Source organism: Aythya ferina, assembly GCF_964211825.1.
Source record: "Aythya ferina genome assembly, chromosome: 2".
Taxonomy (NCBI): Eukaryota; Metazoa; Chordata; class Aves; order Anseriformes; family Anatidae; genus Aythya; species Aythya ferina.
Window position 1 is genome coordinate 26,000,505 of NC_140297.1, and position 18,268 is coordinate 26,018,772.

The following is an 18,268-nucleotide window of genomic DNA, read 5'->3' on the forward strand; positions in this document are numbered from 1 at the left end:
CAGCTCTGGGGTCTGAACTTTTTTCCAAATTCTCAAAGGCAGTAGATGTTGCTTCATTTATCATTAATACTTAGATTGTCCTTGATTTTCTTTAACCAAACCTCTTTTATAACATTGAAGTTTGCGTCTGTCCATTTTCAGGGACCACAGTATTTATTTTCCTTGGCTACCCTGGTGTCTCAGGCATTACTGCAAGCAGTAACATTTACTGTGCTTCTTGTCTTCTTTCCTAAAAGAAAAGCTTTGCCTTCTTGTTCTGTTGAGGGATTTTTGAAACAGCGAAGATCCCATGGCTTGCTGCAGCTGAGCAAACCAAGCTACCAGGGCAACTATGAGAAGTTCCCGTGACAGTGTTCCCACATCGCCCAATTGAGGAATTTAGAAAAATATTGTTACCAACAGCTGGCTTCAAGGACAAGGTCTACGTGACTGCTAATCACAAGGGGGTTGCTTTCTTGCAGGTGGGGTTGTTTTCTTGTAGTTGTTTGTCTGAGTGCTTTTGACCAATAATCTTGTGTGAGACACTATCCGCCCCTGTTAAGTTCAGTATAAAAGTTAGGCTATTCGGGCAATAAAATGGAGCATGATCTGACCATACTAGTGTCTGTCATGCTTTCGGCCGTTCTTCCTGCAACATATGGCACCCGAACAGGATGAGAGACCTGAGAGACGCTGAGAGATCTGACCGATGCTGAGAGAAACAGAGAGACTTCGGAGACACGGAGAGCCCTGAGAGACGCTGAGAGAAGCTGAGACCTGAGAGACACTGAGAGACCCGACAGACGCTGAGAGACCTGAGACACACGGAGAGACTTCAGAGGCACGGAGAGCCCTGAGAGACGCTTCAGAGACACGGACAGCCCTGAGAGCCACGGAGAACCCTGACAAAAAGCCTGAGGGACACTGAGAAACTCCAAGCACCGACCCGGACAAAGGAATTGTGGTGAGACAAGTCGCGGGCGGGACACGGGGGGTAAAATCGCGGCTACACGCGGGGTGACAGGAGTGGCGGTGGGACGCGGGCATCCCGGATCGAGTTGCTGCGGGAGACCAGAGGCGTCAGGGGACAGTGAACGTCAGGCGGCCGCCACCGTGTGGCGAGTTGGCCCAGCAGCAGGGCGGGGATCGCGACCCGTCTGACGTGACCATGGAGGCGGAGGCGGCTGTGCAGCTTCTCTCTGGCATTCTCGCTGTGAGAGGCGTATCTTGCAGCGCGAAAAAGATCAAATCCTTGGTGCAATGGGCCCAGAAGGAGGGTTTTCTAAAGGAAATCCCTCTAAGCTTTAGCCCAGATGAGTGGAAGCGCGTAGGAGATCGTTTATGGCAGACAACCACCACGAGTGGAAAGTTCAATAAAGATTTATATATGACCTGGCGTGCAGTGATTGATGCGCTGTGCGGTCTGAAGGCCGAACGCCAGGTGGTAACGGCGGCAACGCAAGCTCTGTCACTACCATCCGGGGCCGACAAAACGTCAACTACAAAATCCGACAACTCAGGACCACGCCTGTCACTATTGTTTCCATCGGTTCCTGCACCCATCCCGGTTCGGGGTATGACCTCTTCAATAAAGGAATCAGCGGCAGCCATAATTAAGGGACTACCCGAGCACGGTGCAGATGTGGCCTGCGAATTGCCCTCTTCACCTCCCGCTCCAGAAAATCTTGACACAGTGCCCCCAGCATCCATGCCGCTGCCAGGAACCAATAAATCCACCCAAGATGCTTCTCCCTCATTATCCACCGCCCCAACTCCACCGGCGCCGATACCAAATAGGTGGTCTGGAGTCATACGTGATGCCATTATAGAGGGAGATTGGCGTGCCGCATCTTTGGCCTGCCCGGATGTTAGCGACCCTGTGCAAGGCACCGGGTCATGGCAACCGCACGATTGGAAGATTTTACGACAAGCTAGAAAAATAGTTATGGACTACGGCTTACAGTCCCAGGTGGCGCAACAGATAGTTCAATGGATTTTCCAGGCAGACTTAATGTGTCCACTTGACTGTCAAAACTTGGCGCGTTTGTTGTTAACTCCTTCCCAACTGTTGCTCTTTGAAAGGGAATGGCTACGGTTGGCACAGGCGGAAGCGAATCGACCGCGTCAACCAGGGGACCCTCTGTATGGCATTACTGCTGAAATGTTAACAGGGACAGGTCCATACTTCAATCCCCAAATTCAGCTGCAGTTCCCTGCGATTTTTCACCAAACAGCTGCACAGCTCGCACTACAGGCTCTTCTTGCCCTTCCAGAGGAAAAGAAAGCACCTCCCTTTACATCAGTTCAACAGGCCCAAGGCGAACCTTATGCAAAATTTATCGATCGGTTGTGGGCAGCAATCATAGATCATCCGGACTTAACATCGGAGTCAAGAAAGAGCATGTTTAAAATGCTTGCTTTCGACAACGCGAACGCAAAAACCCAAAACATCCTAGCCACGCTACCGAGAACCGCACCTGTAGAAGAAATGTTGGAGAGAGTCGAACGAGTCAATCAGTCCAAGCAAGCAGCTGTGATGGCACAGGCTGTTGCAACAGCCCTTGGTGATCCCTCAAGTGCTATAGCGACACAAACCAATAGCAGCCCTCCAAGACGTACCCCCCAGAATCAGCTGCGATGTTATCGATGTGGGAGGCCTGGCCATACAAAAAAGCACTGCATGGCTACTGTCTGGTGTGATAATTGCCGATCTAACACACATGCTACAGTAATGTGCAGGTCCAAGGGAAACTCCAAGAGGAGCGCGATCAGCCGCGCGACGACAACAGTAGCCGCAGTGCGGACGGACAGGGCGGATTTCTCAACAACAATGCCCCAGCCACCAGAGGAAGCCTTGGAGTGGATTTGGCAACATCAGTAAGCGTAACACTCCCCAATAAGTCTGTGGTGGTGATTCCTATGGGAATCCAAGGCCCGCTATCAAACACACCATTAGGCGGCTTGCTATTAGATAGATTAATTGTTATTCCAGGGATTATTGACGTTGATCACGTAGGGGAATTGTTATTCCAGGGATTATTGACATTGATCACGTAGAGGAAATCAGAGTCATGGCATACATGCTCAACCTGCTCTTGTTTATCCCAAAAGGTACCAAAATAGCCCAATTTTTTGCACTCCGGAATTATCAACCATGTGCAGGGGCACTGGTAAACTGAGAGGGCGGTTTTGGCTCCATGGACCACGTTGTCTATTTTACCAGATCCTTGGCCTCCCGACCTATGATGAATGTGGTATTATCTATAGGATCCCAACAAATTACTGTCATTGGTATGATTGATTCCGGTGCAGATGTTACTATCTGTAGCTCCATGGTATGGCCAAAACATTGGCCTCTAACATCTCCAGCCACTGGAAATACCGGCGTTGGTGGCAGCTCAGCAACATATCTCAGTGCACAAGTTGTGACATTGAAATTCCAAGAAAAAACGGTCTCTACTAGGCTGTATGTGATGCCACTGCCTGCAAGCCTTCAAATGCTAATCGGGAGGGATATTCTTTCTCAGCTCAGGGCAGTGATTACTACTGACAACACGGATTTTCCCTAGTGGCCACTGCTGAGCAACCGCCCACCCTGGCCTTAACATGGCATTCTGATCGGCCTATCTGGGTGGAGTAGTGGCCATTGACAATGGACAGGTTGCAACAAGCAGAGAACTTAGTTCAAGAACAGCTCCGGGCAGGACACATACGCCCATCCACAAGTCCTTGGAACACGCCGATTTTTGTAATTCGCAAAAAATCAGGAAAGTGGTGACTCCTGCAAGATCTAAGGAAAGTAAATGACCAAATGCGAGCTATGGGAGCCTTACAACCTGGTTTACCATCCCCAACCATGCTGTCTGAACATTGGTCCCTATTGATCATAGATTTAAAAGACTGCTTTTTTACAATTCCCCTAGCAGACAAGGACTGCCAAAGATTCGCTTTTACAGTGCCCGCCATTAACAAACAGGCCCTGGCAAAACACTATGAATGGCTAGTGCTTCCGCAGGGTATGAAGAATTCCCCTACATTATGTCAACTATATGTAGCCTGGGCCTTGGAACCAATTCGAACGGCGTGGTGTGATGTCATTATTTACCATTACACGGATGACATTCTGTTTGTAGGCCAGAATGTTTCGAGGATTCCGATCTCCAGTTTATTCAGAATACTCTGGAAGCAAAAGGGCTGAAGATAGCTCCAGAGAAAGTTCAAAGGAAACAGCCATGGCTATACTTAGGATGGAAAATATCAGACTCTACCATCTGGCCACAGAAAGTCGATATATCTGCCGTGTTACATAATTTAACAGATGTCCAAACATTTCTGGGTAATATCCAGTGGGTTAGGTGTGTTGTGGGGATTACTAATGACAACTTGGCTCTATTGTTACCTTTATTGTGGGGCAGGAGTGCAGAGCAAGACATTACACTGATGAATGAGCAACAGCAGGCCTTTTCACGCATAGCTTCTAAGGTTGCAGCTGGTCGCTATAGCACTTGACCAATAATCTTGTGTGAGACACTACCTGCCCCTGTTAAGTTCACTATAAAAGTTAGGCAATAAAATGGAGCATGATCTGACCACACTGGTGTCTGTCGTGCTTTCGGCCGTTCTTCCTGCAACATTGTTCCACCTTTTCACCCACTTTCAGGTCTCAAAATGTCATTCCTTCCTTACACCACTTTTATGTTTGTGAGCACAGCTTTGCCAGGAAATCCAGCCATCCTCATTACCTGAGCCTCTTCATGATGTTCCTTTGATCATTTTCTAGGCTTTGTCTGTTTTCTTGTCAATCATACCCTTTTCTTTGGTATGTTTTGCCCTATATTGATTGCTGACCCCATTACAGACTCCAGGCTTTTAAAACTGAAGTGATTCTTCAAAAAATAAGGGAATTAGGAGAACTGCTTTACAGAGCTGCTTTACCTTCAACCCGCTTTTATATCAACTGCAGGCTGATATCGCTCTTCCATTTTTTCCTCAGCTTGTGCTGTTTTCCTCAATTTCATGCAAACTTTTATTACACGATTGTTATATTTTATTATATCATTTTATTTCATTTGCTATATTTCTTAATTAAAACATTCAGTAAAGTTCTTCCTAGAATTCTCTTGCCTCTCGGCTTCATGTCAGGGTAATCAATAAAAGCAAATCCCCTCTTGCTTGCACAGGTACTGAGCCTTTTCCCAGAGTTCAGCGATCTAACATCCGTGCCAACAGCAGCCGTTTTAGCAGGATATGTTGTGGCTGCACACCAAGCATAAGCTGCCTGAGACAGTGATGTAGGACTTTTTGAACTCAAGGCTAAGTATTTTTTAATGGACCAGTATCAAACAGACTACTAATGCACTGCACAGAATGTTAATGATGATTAGAGTTAATGATTTTTATTAGAGATTACAGTGATAGAGCTGGAAATGATACTCTCTCTCTCTGTTTTAAAGAGAACACGGTAATTACAGGATGACATCTGTACTGCTAGCAGCCAGAAGAAAATGTTCTAATGCTCCCCAAACATGACACAGCTTGGGCAGTAGCTGTGTAAGCTTCCAAAGACTGCTCCGTAATTATACAAAATTCTGAATTTTAAAGAGACACATCTGGGAGCACAAGGGGGAACCAGGAAGAATAACAAGATGAAACTGAAACATTGATGAAAAAAGACCAATTCAGCTTGACAATGAGCTACGTGACTGCCATTTTCTCTGAAATAAAACTCAAAAAAAGAGAAGGAGAAAATAGAAGGGTAAAATAGTACCTCCTACCAAGAAACTCATATAAATTGAAAATTCGGAACCCATTATAGTGATGAATATAAGAATACATTCTTAAAGATAAGAATCTATGCAGCTGAAATTAAAATTGATTTGCATTAACGAGCCATGCAGAGTTCCCATCTGATCTCAAGCCTGCATAGCTTGGTGATGACCACATCCCATGGTGTAGAAAGGCGCATCCTCTTGACTGTCCTTAATGGAAGAGTGTTGGGAATTGGCACAAAGGACGTGGACATGAGTCCGCGGAACAGTTGTTCGATCAGAGCTTGTTCTAAATAATCAGGAGTAGGCCTCAGTTAGCATAACTGAGGAATTTAAAAATATCAAGAGAAGTGGAAAAGTACCGAACAACAAGGACAGTGTGTCCTTGAGACAAAAGGGAACTATGTACAGGGGAGTAGCTAGGGAATTATGAGAAAGCTGTGACCGCAAGATAACTGCAAATAGGAGGGTTATGTAAAAATGTAACCTTTAGGCTTAGCAAATCAGCAAGTGACTAGTAGGCATAATTATAATCATCTGTATAAATATGTGCTATCCGGACAATAAAGTGAACTATGCTTTATCACTCATATTGAGTTGGTTGCATTGTTCCTTCAGCCGCAAACCGACAAGTGGTGTCTGAGCAGGGACCTCATCAAAGGGCGGCTGAAGGGTCAAGAGCAACTGAACACTGCTACAACAGCTGGTGTGTCGTCTCCGAAGACCTGAACTAAACAGTTTGCCGTCTGCATGGGCTACAGGGCAAAGGCTGCAGGCTGATTACAGGGTAAGGCGTGCATTCCTTTTGATATTGCCATAGTGCAGAATATTGCCATAGTGCAGGAACATATTGCCATAGTGCAGGAATAACAGGGAAATGGAGGACTCAGTAGCCCTAGATTTATTACAGCGCTTTTTGGAAAAGCGGGGAGTAGACTGCAGACAACTAGCGGGACTAGTTGCGATCGGTCGAGCAAAATCATGTTTCACAAATACGGAGTCATTGTTTGAAGTAGCTGCTTGGAGGAATTTAGGGGATGTACTCTGGGATTTGGTAATAGATGATGACAAAGTAGAAAAGAAATTGATGAAACCATGGAGAGAAGTGATAAATATGATAAAACGGTATCAGGTGGAAAGGAACTTGGCAGCGGTGGCATCTGACAGGTTGAGTGGAGGAAAGGGTGAGTCAGGTTCCGAAGGTGGGGCGTCAGCAGCAGGCGCTGGGGAAGACAGTACTTTGCTTTTTAGTACTAGTAAGGTTCCCGGTCCTCCATGCTGGGGCTCCGTAGCAGTTACACGAGGGAAAGAGGCTGTTTCGTCGGAGGGAGATCGAGCTACGGAAGAATTAAGCGAAGGGCAGGAAGAACGTGTCAGTGGGCAAGAACATAGTAGGACTAGGGATAGAGAAGATGAAAGAAGGGAGAGAAGGACAGTGGGGAGAGTTAATTGGTGGAGGATCATGGGCGAAGCTTTGGAGGAAAAACAATTAGGAGCATTTACGGACATATGTCAGGATCCTATGGCGTTCCCGGTGGTATGCGAAGGGGACAACCAGGGAAACATGCAAGGGAGTCATAGTATGCTTAATTGGATGCTGTTGTCGCAATTACGTAGTACAGTCAATGAGTCAGGGTTGCATAGTGAACCTGCGAAGCAAATGTTGAATTATATGTGGGGAGGGACACTACTATGCCCCGAAGATATTAAGGTGATAATGAGAATGATAATGACCCAGTCACAGTTGTTGTTATGGCAAGCCCATTGGCAGAGGCATTGCGAAATCTCAGTGCAGCGACCGAGGGACCCTAACGATCCGTTACGCGGAGTTACTGTAGAACAGCTTATGGGGACGGGCAAGTTTGTTACTATTAACGCTCAGCTCAAGTTAGGTCTGGAATGTTGCCTTGAGTCCATGAGAACAGCTCGAGCGGCAGTGGCGAATGTTAAAACCACTCCAACGGCCCCCTCTTACATGGCCCTGAAGCAAGGCAGGGACGAGCCCTTTGCAGGGTTTATTGATTGGATAACTGCTGCCATAGATCAAGCAGATGTCCCGGAGTGGATGAAGGCTGCCTTGTTGCGACAGTGTGTTATGGAGAATACGAATCCAGCTACAAAGGCTATTATATTAACACTGCCGGGGGATGCCACTATTGAACAAATGCTACAAAGAATGAGCAGGATTCCCTTAGGGCCCCAAGCCATGTTAGCAGAGGCGGTACGCAAATTAGGGAAAGATATCATACAAGCACAGCAGCAAGCCTTTGCAGCTGTAGCCCTGCTGCGAACAGAAGATAGGTGACCTCGAGCTCCATCTCGATGAGGGAATCAATGCTTCCGGTGTGGAAAGGAGGGACACCATCGCCATGACTGTCGAGCAGGGCAAGAGTGGTGTGAAAACTGCAAGTCGGCGAACCACAATACCGTGGCATGCAACCGCTCGGGAAACGGCAGACTGAGCGCGCCAAGTCGCCGCACGCACTACGACAACAGTAGCGGCTCCAGCCCAAGTGGAGGGGAATGCTTTGGCTCCGACGGAACAACTGCCAACAGCAGCGTCCCGCAACAATCCGGTTCAGACAGTGTCCTGCAGCCAGCCACAAGAGGGAGCCTCGGATTGGACTTGGCAACAGCAATAGATGTTATCATAATAGATCAGAAGCCCATGAAAATTCCATCTACTGCGATAGGGCCCTTAATAATTAATAATAAATCCCACGGTGCTTTGTTAATAGGACGTTCATCAAGTGGGAAGTAATATTCACATCCTTTTTTACTCCCGGTGTTGGTGTCGCCCAGGCGCACAGAAATTTAGAGACATTATCCTGCTGGGTAGTAAAACAGGCCAATGCAACTAGTAGAGTACTCTCTGAAATGGCTGAAGAACTGAGTGAGACACAACATGCCGTATTACAAAATCGAATGGCTATTGGTTTTCTGCTCTTGGCACATGGCCACGGGTGTGAGGACTTTGAAGGCATGTGCTGCATGGATCTGGAAGATCGCTCTAGGTCCATCCATAAGGAGATTAAACAACTTACTGACCACTCACAAAAAATTAAGGAAGATGTGGGATCTTTTGGCCTGGAAAGTCTCACAAATTGGTTTCAAGTGGGAGGGTGGCTTAAGGGTCTATTGCAAAGTGTTTTCATGCTCTTGATTATAGTAGTTGTGGTGTTATTATGCTTAAGCTGTGTCATGTCATGTGTTCGACGTCTGATGGAAAAAACCTTCAGGCAAGTACTGCTCGTACAAAAAGAAAAAGGGGGAATTGTTGGGAATCGGCACAAAGGACGTGGACATGAGTCCGCGGAACAGTTGTTCGATCAGAGCTTGTTCTAAATAATCAGGAGTAGGCCTCAGTTAGCATAACTGAGGAATGCAAAAAAAAAAAAAAAACCTTTAGGCTTAGCAAATCAGCAAGTGACTAGTAAGCATAATTATAATCATCTGTATAAATATGTACTATCCGGACAATAAAGTGAACTATGCTTTATCACTCATATTGAGTTGGTTGCACTGTTCCTTCAGCCGTGAACAGACAGAAGAGGAGAAATTAAAGATTTGAAATTCTCCTCTTTCCATTCCCTGCCTCCATCCCCCCAATCTACTTCTATTTCAGATCCACTGAAATGTGAAATGAAACACAATTAATCCTCATGTTATAGACTTGCAGATGCATTTATCTCTTAGTGATAAAGCTAAATATATCCTTCGTGCATGTGATTTCAAAACTACTTGACTTAATATCAGCTTCCATTTAGTGCAGACTATTCAGGAACTTTATGAGTTTAATAGAATTAGAAATCTATAAAAGTGGTAATTTGTGATAGAATTCCAAGATCTTATGAGGCTGGTGGTGTATCAGTTTCAGCATTTGGTTGAGACAGTACTCGGAGTACACTGCCTGATTGAACAAGTCTTGTTATTCTTTGTACTCCCTTTTCATTAATGTAACCAAATATTTGCAATAGATGGCTGCCATGCATTCACATGCCACATGGAAGCACGGTGCTTATGGAAAGATTGATTGGTGTTAGGAGGTTGAAAACTCAGTAATTAAAATGTTTGATGTTGTCATTCAGCAAGTACACAAAAGCTGCTGAAGGAAAAGCTGCACGTCTGAAAGTATTACTCTTCCCAGAAATCTGTTAGAAGTCCAGCTTTGTTTATGGAGTTACAACATGAACAGTGCAAACTGACAGTGATGCACAAATTAAATTAAAACCTGTTATGGTTTGGAGTATGGCAGATCCTACTGACTGATTATTCAACACTTAATCTATAAGGTAACATAGGAGATCTTCCAGTTACCATGTAGCAAGTGGTGTATTCCTAGAATGATACATGAAACTTATATTTTAAAGGTATGCTGTAATGTTTCCTCCTTGTCTGTATCCTTACTGTAAAAAAAAAAAATAAAAAATGTGCTAATTAACCTCACTCCTACAAACAGGTAAAAACTCTGAAGCAAAATTATCATGTGGGAGAACATTTTAATACCACCTCTCAGTAATATATAGCCATTTTATCTATTTTTACATGCTTCAGATCCTTGGGATTGCCCTGTGACTGACTGAGGACAGCAGCTTTCTATAAAAGCTTGGTTTCTATATAATTACTTGGCTGTAATGTTGAAAACAGGAGAATCAAAAGAACGAGATCTCCTGGGAGCTAAGCTCATCAGCAAACTCAAATGCGCGTGCCTGTTTCAACCTGCAGCACGGAGATCTTCTTCCATTCGCATTGAGCCTGCCAAGGAAAACAGGAAGCAGTAAAGTAAGAATTATCTCACCTAGATTACAACTGTGTAAATGACATCTGTTCAGTGTAAACTAATTATCTAAATTCAACAGAGGGACGTCATTCCTAATAGTAAGTCGTTGACCGTACTAATCTACAAGTAACTGGTGACTTTCTCCCACCGCTCCTACAGTAGGAGTTCAGATAATGAGTTTAAAACTGATTCTTTCTAAGTGGCTGGAGCTAGGTGACATGAACCTCATCTCTCCTGATTGGTTTATTATATTGACACATAGGGGAAATAGTGCTGTGGAAAGCCACAGTAACATTTTTAATTACATTCTGTCATTAGTGACCACACATAACACTGCAGTTAAAATAACAAATTCAGTTAAGCCAAGGCTTCTACATCTGTAGAAAACAGAAATAAGAAATCTCTCCTGTGGCTGTTTACTCTTCATATTCACAGTCATTACCCAATTTACAAAGCAGTGTCACACCCCCTTGGCTCTCAGATGAATTGCTGCTCAGTTTCTGAGTCTTTTCTCCATGACTGCTCCAGGTCTTGCCCTCCCACTGGTGATGCTGGATGCTTCCACCAGAACAAGCAGGAAGCCAGAGCTAAGCATCTGAAAAACAAAAGATGAGGTTTGACTAAGATGAGCTAGCATACTTCTGGTTTACTTCCAGCATACTAAATTTATCAGCAGACGGGAAAATAAAGTAGGTATAAAATGGAAATTAACAAGCTTCTTCTAGATAATTCGTGTCTGGAGTCTGTTTCACGGGGTAGTTAGCAACCCCTAATTAGCCTCTTGAATCACGCCTTTTATATATAGTGGGCTTGGTGTGAATTATATGCAATGATTCCAAATTCAATTAGCTTGTGAGAAGCAAGGGAGTTACCTGCAAGAAGACAGACTGCAGTCACGCAAACCACTTTGAAGTCATGGCACTTTAGCCAAGAACTTCTGACTGAAATGAAGGAGATTACTCTTGTCAAACAAAGTCTACAAAGGAACAATGAAGCAAAAGATGTTTTGCTTAAATGCACTTCAATAGTTAATATAAACAGGTGGATAGACTTAATGAAGATATTTAACCTTCAATAGTCTCAGTATTCATTGGTACAGTCTTAAAATAAAGGAGATGTAATCCACAAGCAGGGTTTGGGGACATCGCTGAAGAAAGCGTTGGTATTTTAGAGCAGGTGAGGACTGCCATTTTATATTCAGGGGCCAGTGGCCAATCTGAAACAGCCCTCAAAAGGCTGAGGGACAGAGTTCCCATTCCTGCCTGCTGTGATCTTCTGACATATCTATAAACAAAAGCATGTTTATTTTGTTACCTTTCTAATTTCTGCTGTTCTTTCATGAGAAGCTAATTTAATTGCAGATCAGTGAAATTCTCCAGAGAGACTATCGTGCAGTAAGAGATGAATTCTTTTTTAATTTGGGGAGAAAAAATTAAATCTCCCTGTACAGGCATTGCAGCAACCCTAAATGAAAAGATGAGTTAGCCCTCTGGGAGCTCCAGTTGAATTCTGTGCTTTCTGCATCTATGTTGCTTTTAGCAGTGGGGCTGATTGAAAGTGTACATGTTGCAAAGCTGCACTCACCGTAACAAGAGCATCATGAAGATTACAATAGAGCCAGGAAAATTAACACAGTTATAAAAAAAGGCAAAGACTGAAGTACCTCTGTTTTGGTTGGATGAAAAGTCTATTGATTATGAATAAATATTATAAAAATAAATGAAGAAGAGTATCTGTGGTCCTAGATGACTGCAGGGAAAGATGCACATCATAAGACTGTTAAGACTCATTGGGTAGCAATGCAAAAAGTTACAGAAGCTATTAAAAAAAAAAAAAAAGTTGCTTATTGAGGTGTATAATGCTTGCATCTGCCACTTAAATGTATATGAAACAACAAGGACAGGGAAAGCTAAACACTAACAAGAATATTTTAAGAAACAATAAGGTTTACTCCGAGTAAGAAAGCTTTGAAAATGTGGCTTTTTGAATGTTGCATGACCAAGAAAATAATACACAAACTGGAATTTTTCATTTATGGAGTAAAAGGATCCATACCATCACCAGCTTGATAGTATCTGTCCACTTGGGAGTTTACCAGGTACCTTTTTTTCCCTCTCTCCCTGAGAGAATAAAACTGAGCATTCTAAAATAGTAATGTGTATCTAATATTTTAAAATATGGCTCAGAAACTAAATGAAGTAACAAACTGATCTGAATAGAAAAAAATATAAATTTCATGCTGGCAGATAGTATTGGGTGGGTGGAAAAGGCATATACATTGAGTATACACTAACAGTGCCCACTCAAAGAATAGTTAGAACTCAAATCTTATATGTAAGACTTGAAAATAAAACTTTGCTTGCAATGTGTGGACTTCCTGGTTTTAATTGCTTGATTTAATGGTGTTTTTGTTTGTTTGTTTGTTTGTTTTGTTTTGTTTTTGTTCATTTGTTTGTTTCTCCATATATTATTAATTCTGCTTCCCTTTCCAACTTTGTCATGTATTACCAATTATGCATTATGAAGTTGCAAAGTTTCCAGAATGGCATTTGGGGGATGACAGGAAAATGGAAGGATGGTGAAATGAAAACCGTACTTGTTGGTGTTCAAAATCCCAGTATTGCAGCATCAATATTTACATGCTCAGTCAAAACAAACAGAAAATAAAAACCAAACAAATAAATAGTAATAATAAATCATTTCGTTTAACTTTTTTTAGCCAGTGCTAATGACAAGGGTTCTGAGATGAGACAGTAACTGTCAAAACCAGCTGAGCGCGGTTCTTCATCATGAACCTGGGGCCCGATGACTGCTCCTCGTTTATTCCCAGCATTTTTGCATACAGGTACTGAACGCTTTTGCCAAGTTTTTGTTTCTGTTCCTCCTAACTCTGGTCACTCGGTGCTGTGTACCCACAGCTGCTGCGGCTGCAGGTTGTGCAGGAGGCCTCACCGCCGCCCCGTTTCAGGACTTGACCTGCTCCCTGGCATCTTTTTTTCCAGGTATGACTGAGGTAGCTCACTGTGGAGGCACCCGGGCGTGTGAGATGTCAGCATTCCCCTCACAACACGCTCCCCTTTCCCTCGTCAAACTGGTGAATCTGAACCGCGTCAGCGTTATCTGCGGATGACCGAACATCCTGACAGAAGCCAAGAGAGGAGAGGCGGGCAACTAAAATAAATAAATTATTTTATTAAATAAATTTTAATACATTTATAGGTGCCGGGTAGCCGCACACCGCGGCACCGCGGAGCCCCGCTGCGGGCTGAGGCAGCCCCAGCACCGCGGGGCAGGGAGCGGGGAGCTGGGAGCAGGGAGCCGGGGCCGCCCGCTGGCCGAGGAGGGGAAGCGGCGACACCAGGAGGAGGAGGAGAGGGAGGAGGAGGAGGAGGAGGAGGGCGGCAGCTCCGCCCCGGCGGCGGCGGGGGGTCGGGCTCGTCTCCGCCGCGCCGGTGGGGACGGTGGCAGCCGGCGGCGGGGGCTGCCTCGGCCGCCCGCGGGGCCCCAGCGCTGCCCCGCTCGGCCCGCCCGCCCGCCCGGCCGCGCACTGTTGTCATGGAGGAGCCAAGATGGCGGCCCTGGCCTACACCCTGGGCAAGCGGGAGATCAACTACTACTTCAGCGTGAGGAGCGCCAAGGCGCTGGCGCTGGGCGCCGTCCTGCTCCTCACCGCCTGCCACGCCGCCTCCCGCCGGTACCGAGGTGAGGGGGCGGCCGCGGGGAGCGGTGGCCATGCGGGCAAGGGGACGGGGCAGCGGGGACGGGTCCCGACTCGGGAGCGGGGGAGCCCCGGGCGGCCCCTCCGGGCTCGCCGCAGGCTGGTCCAGGCCCTCTGGGTCGGGCGTGGGACCCGTGGGGGTGATAGGGTTGTGCTCTGAAATACTGGGGCCTTGCCTCTGTGTGTGTAGGTGCAGGGGACAGAGCAGCTTCTTCCATGCTGCGTCCCCCTACATGCAGATTAATAGCCTTTACCTGGCAGCTACAGTCGTTAAAATGTTAATTGGTGTAAGGCTTGTTATACCGCTTCTTGGTGGAGGTATAAACCTTTTGGGTTTTCCGTGTCGTCAGGGGTTGTGGAGAAGTGGTGAGTGGGGCGAGGTGGGTAGGGAGGCGCTGGGTTGCTGCGCTTCGGGTTTTGGGTGGTGGTGGTGCCACAGCCGAGAACTTGGTGAGCTCTGCAAATGACATGAGAGTCGTTGGTTCGCATCTTTTCCTCCTTCTGAAGAAATGGAGTTTGTGGGTAAATCAAAAAGTTGATCTGAAGACAGCTGGCTACAGTTCTGTTGCAGGACAGCTGGTGTCATTGTATCATAAGGCTCCTGACCCCTGCTCAAGGAAGACCAGGCTGAAACAGCTCCCTGTGGAAATAGGGAAGGCGGCTAGGGAGCCTGTACGGGTACAGCTCTCAGGATTCACCCTCCAGCTCACTTGTCGGTAAAGCTAATAAACTGAAGAGCACTAAGTTGCGAGACGTTGAAGTATGTACTGACAGCTAAAGGAGCTCAGATGCGACAAAACTGAGCTTGCTCGTTGTGCCCCGTTCCCTGTGGCTTAGGTCAGTCTCAAAAGTAGATGGAAGGAGGGTGCCAAACATTATATTTTATTTTTTTTTTAAAGGGGGATTTCAAGAGTGACCTAAGAAAATGAAGGCTTCCATTTTAAGCAAATTAACAGGAAGGCACACTATGCATAAATGTGATACATGGTGGGAGACCTAATAAGGCTGTTGAGTCACAAATTGAAAAAAGATAGCGGTCTACAGGCCTTCACATAAGTTGATACAGTTGGTATGGGTTTTCACAAAGATTTGAGGAAGTTCCTTCACCTAGCGCTTTCAGTTTCTTGAAGCTATTATAGGCTGAGAGGTTTTCTCATTGACTAATAAATGTTTCAGAAAGAAACAACAGAGAATACAGAGCTATCCAGTTTGGTCTCCTTTGAGCAGATAGCATTCAAAGCACAGAAATGGTTTAGAAATGGAGGATTCTTTTTCTAAACCATTTCTATACTTTGAATGCTATCCGCTCAAAGGAGACAAAATGCCCATGTATCTGCTATAAATGCCCAACCTTGGGCATTTATAGCAGATACAAAAGTTTTGGGGGTAGGTAAAAGCAGAGGTGGCTGAGAGATAATTTTTCAACCCTTCAGTGAACGTCTTGAACATCTGACATTCAGCAAATTCATGAAAAAATGGAAGATTTCAATGTGATACCGTGTAGCTAAAGCTACCCTACGTCTCGCTTACTGTCTGTGGTGCTGGTCACTGCCTTTTAGTAAAGGTATAATAGAAATTGAAAACATACACAAAAAGCCATGCAAATGATCAGAAGGATGAAATGGAAGTAATGAAACGTTAAAGTTTTGTAGCCTGGATGGAAAATAAGTAAGCTGATAATGGTTTCTAATGTTCTGAATTATATGGGGAAGGTAAATTAAATGTGACTTGTTTCATAACACAAAAAGTACCAAGCGAAAAATGAAATTAGCAGGCAGTACCTTTTAAAACAATCGGAATGAAGCCTTCTTTCCACACAAGACATAAGTACATCTTGAAGCATGCTGCCAAGATTTTATACTATAAATCCTCCCCAGAAGGGTTATACTGATTTGTAGAAAGTGAATCAGGTGGTGGCTGCAAACCTGCTGCCATTTTTAGAAGAGAAGCTGGGCTGTGCCAGGGGAGGGATTGCTACTTGCCGTGCTTTTTTACACCGTCTTCGAGCATCAGTCATTGGCTTCTGTCAGGAAGAGGAGAGCAGAAAGACAAACTTTCATGTGAACATATGTTCTGCTACAGTGCGTCAAAGAAAATAATCAATAATGAATTAACCATGCGCGTGTATACTGTTGCTTTTCTACAGATAGCCTGGGAATATGGAGGGAATGAAAGAGAGCTGCATATAAGTAACAATTGGTGAAATCGGTTTTGTGGGAGGTAGCTTATATGATGGTTTTCATTTATTTATTTATTTTCCCCCCAAAAAAAGTTGTATTTTTAGGTTATCAGTTTCTTCGGATATTAAAGTTTGTACGTGAGTTGAAACAGCCCCTTCCTGATTAACAAAGAAAGCAGAGACATCTTTGGACAATTCAGCCAAAGGGAGAAAACCACAAATAATGTGCATAACCAGACAGGGAATGCTAGCCACAAAGAAGGTTGGTCAGTAATTAATCCTTTCTGTGGGACAAGCAAGAGCATGTTAAGAATCTTTACAAAATGGTAGTTGTTTTTAAACTGGATTATTTATTTATTTATTTATTGTTTTTGTGGAGGAAGATATCCTGAAATTGGTAAAGGCATGTAAAGACTGCTTCTTTCATACATACTCCTTTTTCTCACTCTGAAGTACTGTACTCCAAAGTAGGAGTAAAAGAATTAATATTTAGATTTAGTATGTTCGTAGTGTGTCTGTAATTCTAAGATTTCATGTGTGACAGTCGGATGCTGTAGTTAGCCTGGTTTATTGTGCTCAGATTAGAAACCCCTGTTATGCAGACTGGCATCTATTTTTCTTCTCCAATTGTAATCTTGAAAAGTTCATGAGGCATTAATTAAAGTTAAGAATATGCATACACTTTATGAACTGGTTGTTTTTGTCCTGGCTTCCTTTGGGAGAGCAAGACTTCATGTAGTGTTTCTTTGTTTTGTCTGATTATGTTTACATATAATGGTTTGGGCTAACTGTAGCCTCTTGTGCAAATGCACATTTTAGATAGGAGCAGCTCTCTGTATTACCCAGGAAAATTTGCCCATGTGAACGCTACTTGTATGAAAAAATGTCGGACTGTAGGTGTGGTAGGTCAAATTCATGATTGGGGTTTTGCATTTAGGGGTCATCTACATTTTTTGCAAAACCTTAAGTGAATTAAGAGGAATTAAACTGTCTTCAACTTGCATACAGCTTCTTCAAAAAGTTATTTGGACTAAATGCTTACGTAATATCCAGTAAAGTTACAGTCTGTTACAAAGGTACAGTCTTAGAGCTGTAAGAATGGAAATATGCTTTATTTAAATGTTTGCATTCTTAGAATCATGGTTGAATGATCAGATTTTAAACTACATTTTTATTTTGAGCAATAGTGCACAACTGGATTTCCTTTTCTTTGAAACGGGGAAGGTGCTGTCAGTCCTGGTGTGTGTAGTGTGAATGAGGACTGTGAAATTTCACAAATTCAGTGGAAAAACAAGATTTTGAAGATGTGATTTTTGGGAGGATAGCTTTTAAAAGACAAAACAAAACACAAAGGAAGAGCTTAAAAAGAGCAGTCTGTGGTTTTCATGTAGAATGACTAATTTTATTTATTTATTTATGTGAGATCTCATTAATGGTTAAGAAGAAGGTGCATTTCCAGGGGCACCAACTGGTGTGTAATCTCCAGTTTATGGTCCTGGCTGCTGTTTCCATCTTGTTTTAGCCTCCTTCCCCCCACTGAGATTTGACTATTTTGTCTGAAGAAAGACTCGAACATAAGTAATGCTCCTCATGGGCTTTAGAACCTTTCTGCATTGCTTGGGGAAATAGTAAGTTGTGCAGTATCTAGAGCTGGCAAAGAAAGCATACCTCCACGCCCTCAAATATTACCTCTATATGTTTAAAATTAATTTTTATACTACGTGTGGTGTTTGTAATGCAGCTTCAGTAGCAGCCCTGTGCGGCAGCATAGCTTCGTTTGTGGGCAGTTCTGATGGAGTGTAGAGCTGATAAGCTTTGCTTGTGATCTGAAGACACAGAACATG

The 18,268-nt window shown here is 44.2% G+C and overlaps 1 protein-coding gene and 1 long non-coding RNA gene across 4 annotated transcripts in view; both read left to right on the plus strand.

The window, feature by feature from the left end:
* The first annotated feature begins 462 nt into the window (after positions 1–462).
* On the plus strand, positions 463–13,771 carry LOC311432174. Its single transcript, XR_014689868.1, has 3 exons — positions 463–943; positions 13,247–13,372; positions 13,530–13,771. It is a non-coding gene; the product is annotated as an uncharacterized lncRNA (long non-coding RNA).
* A 191-nt stretch (positions 13,772–13,962) lies between these two features.
* Positions 13,963–18,268, plus strand: part of CASD1 (CAS1 domain containing 1) — a 32,458-nt gene continuing 28,152 nt past the window's right edge. Inside the window, exon 1 of one of the 3 annotated variants that reach the window (XM_084508810.1) lies at positions 13,963–14,229. In XM_084508810.1, the coding sequence (XP_084364936.1) occupies positions 14,097–14,229 (133 nt within the window). In that variant the 5' untranslated portion in view covers positions 13,963–14,096. The remainder of the gene's footprint in view (positions 14,230–18,268) is intronic. The other 2 variants (XM_084508809.1, XM_084508808.1) reach the window with 2 other exon arrangements.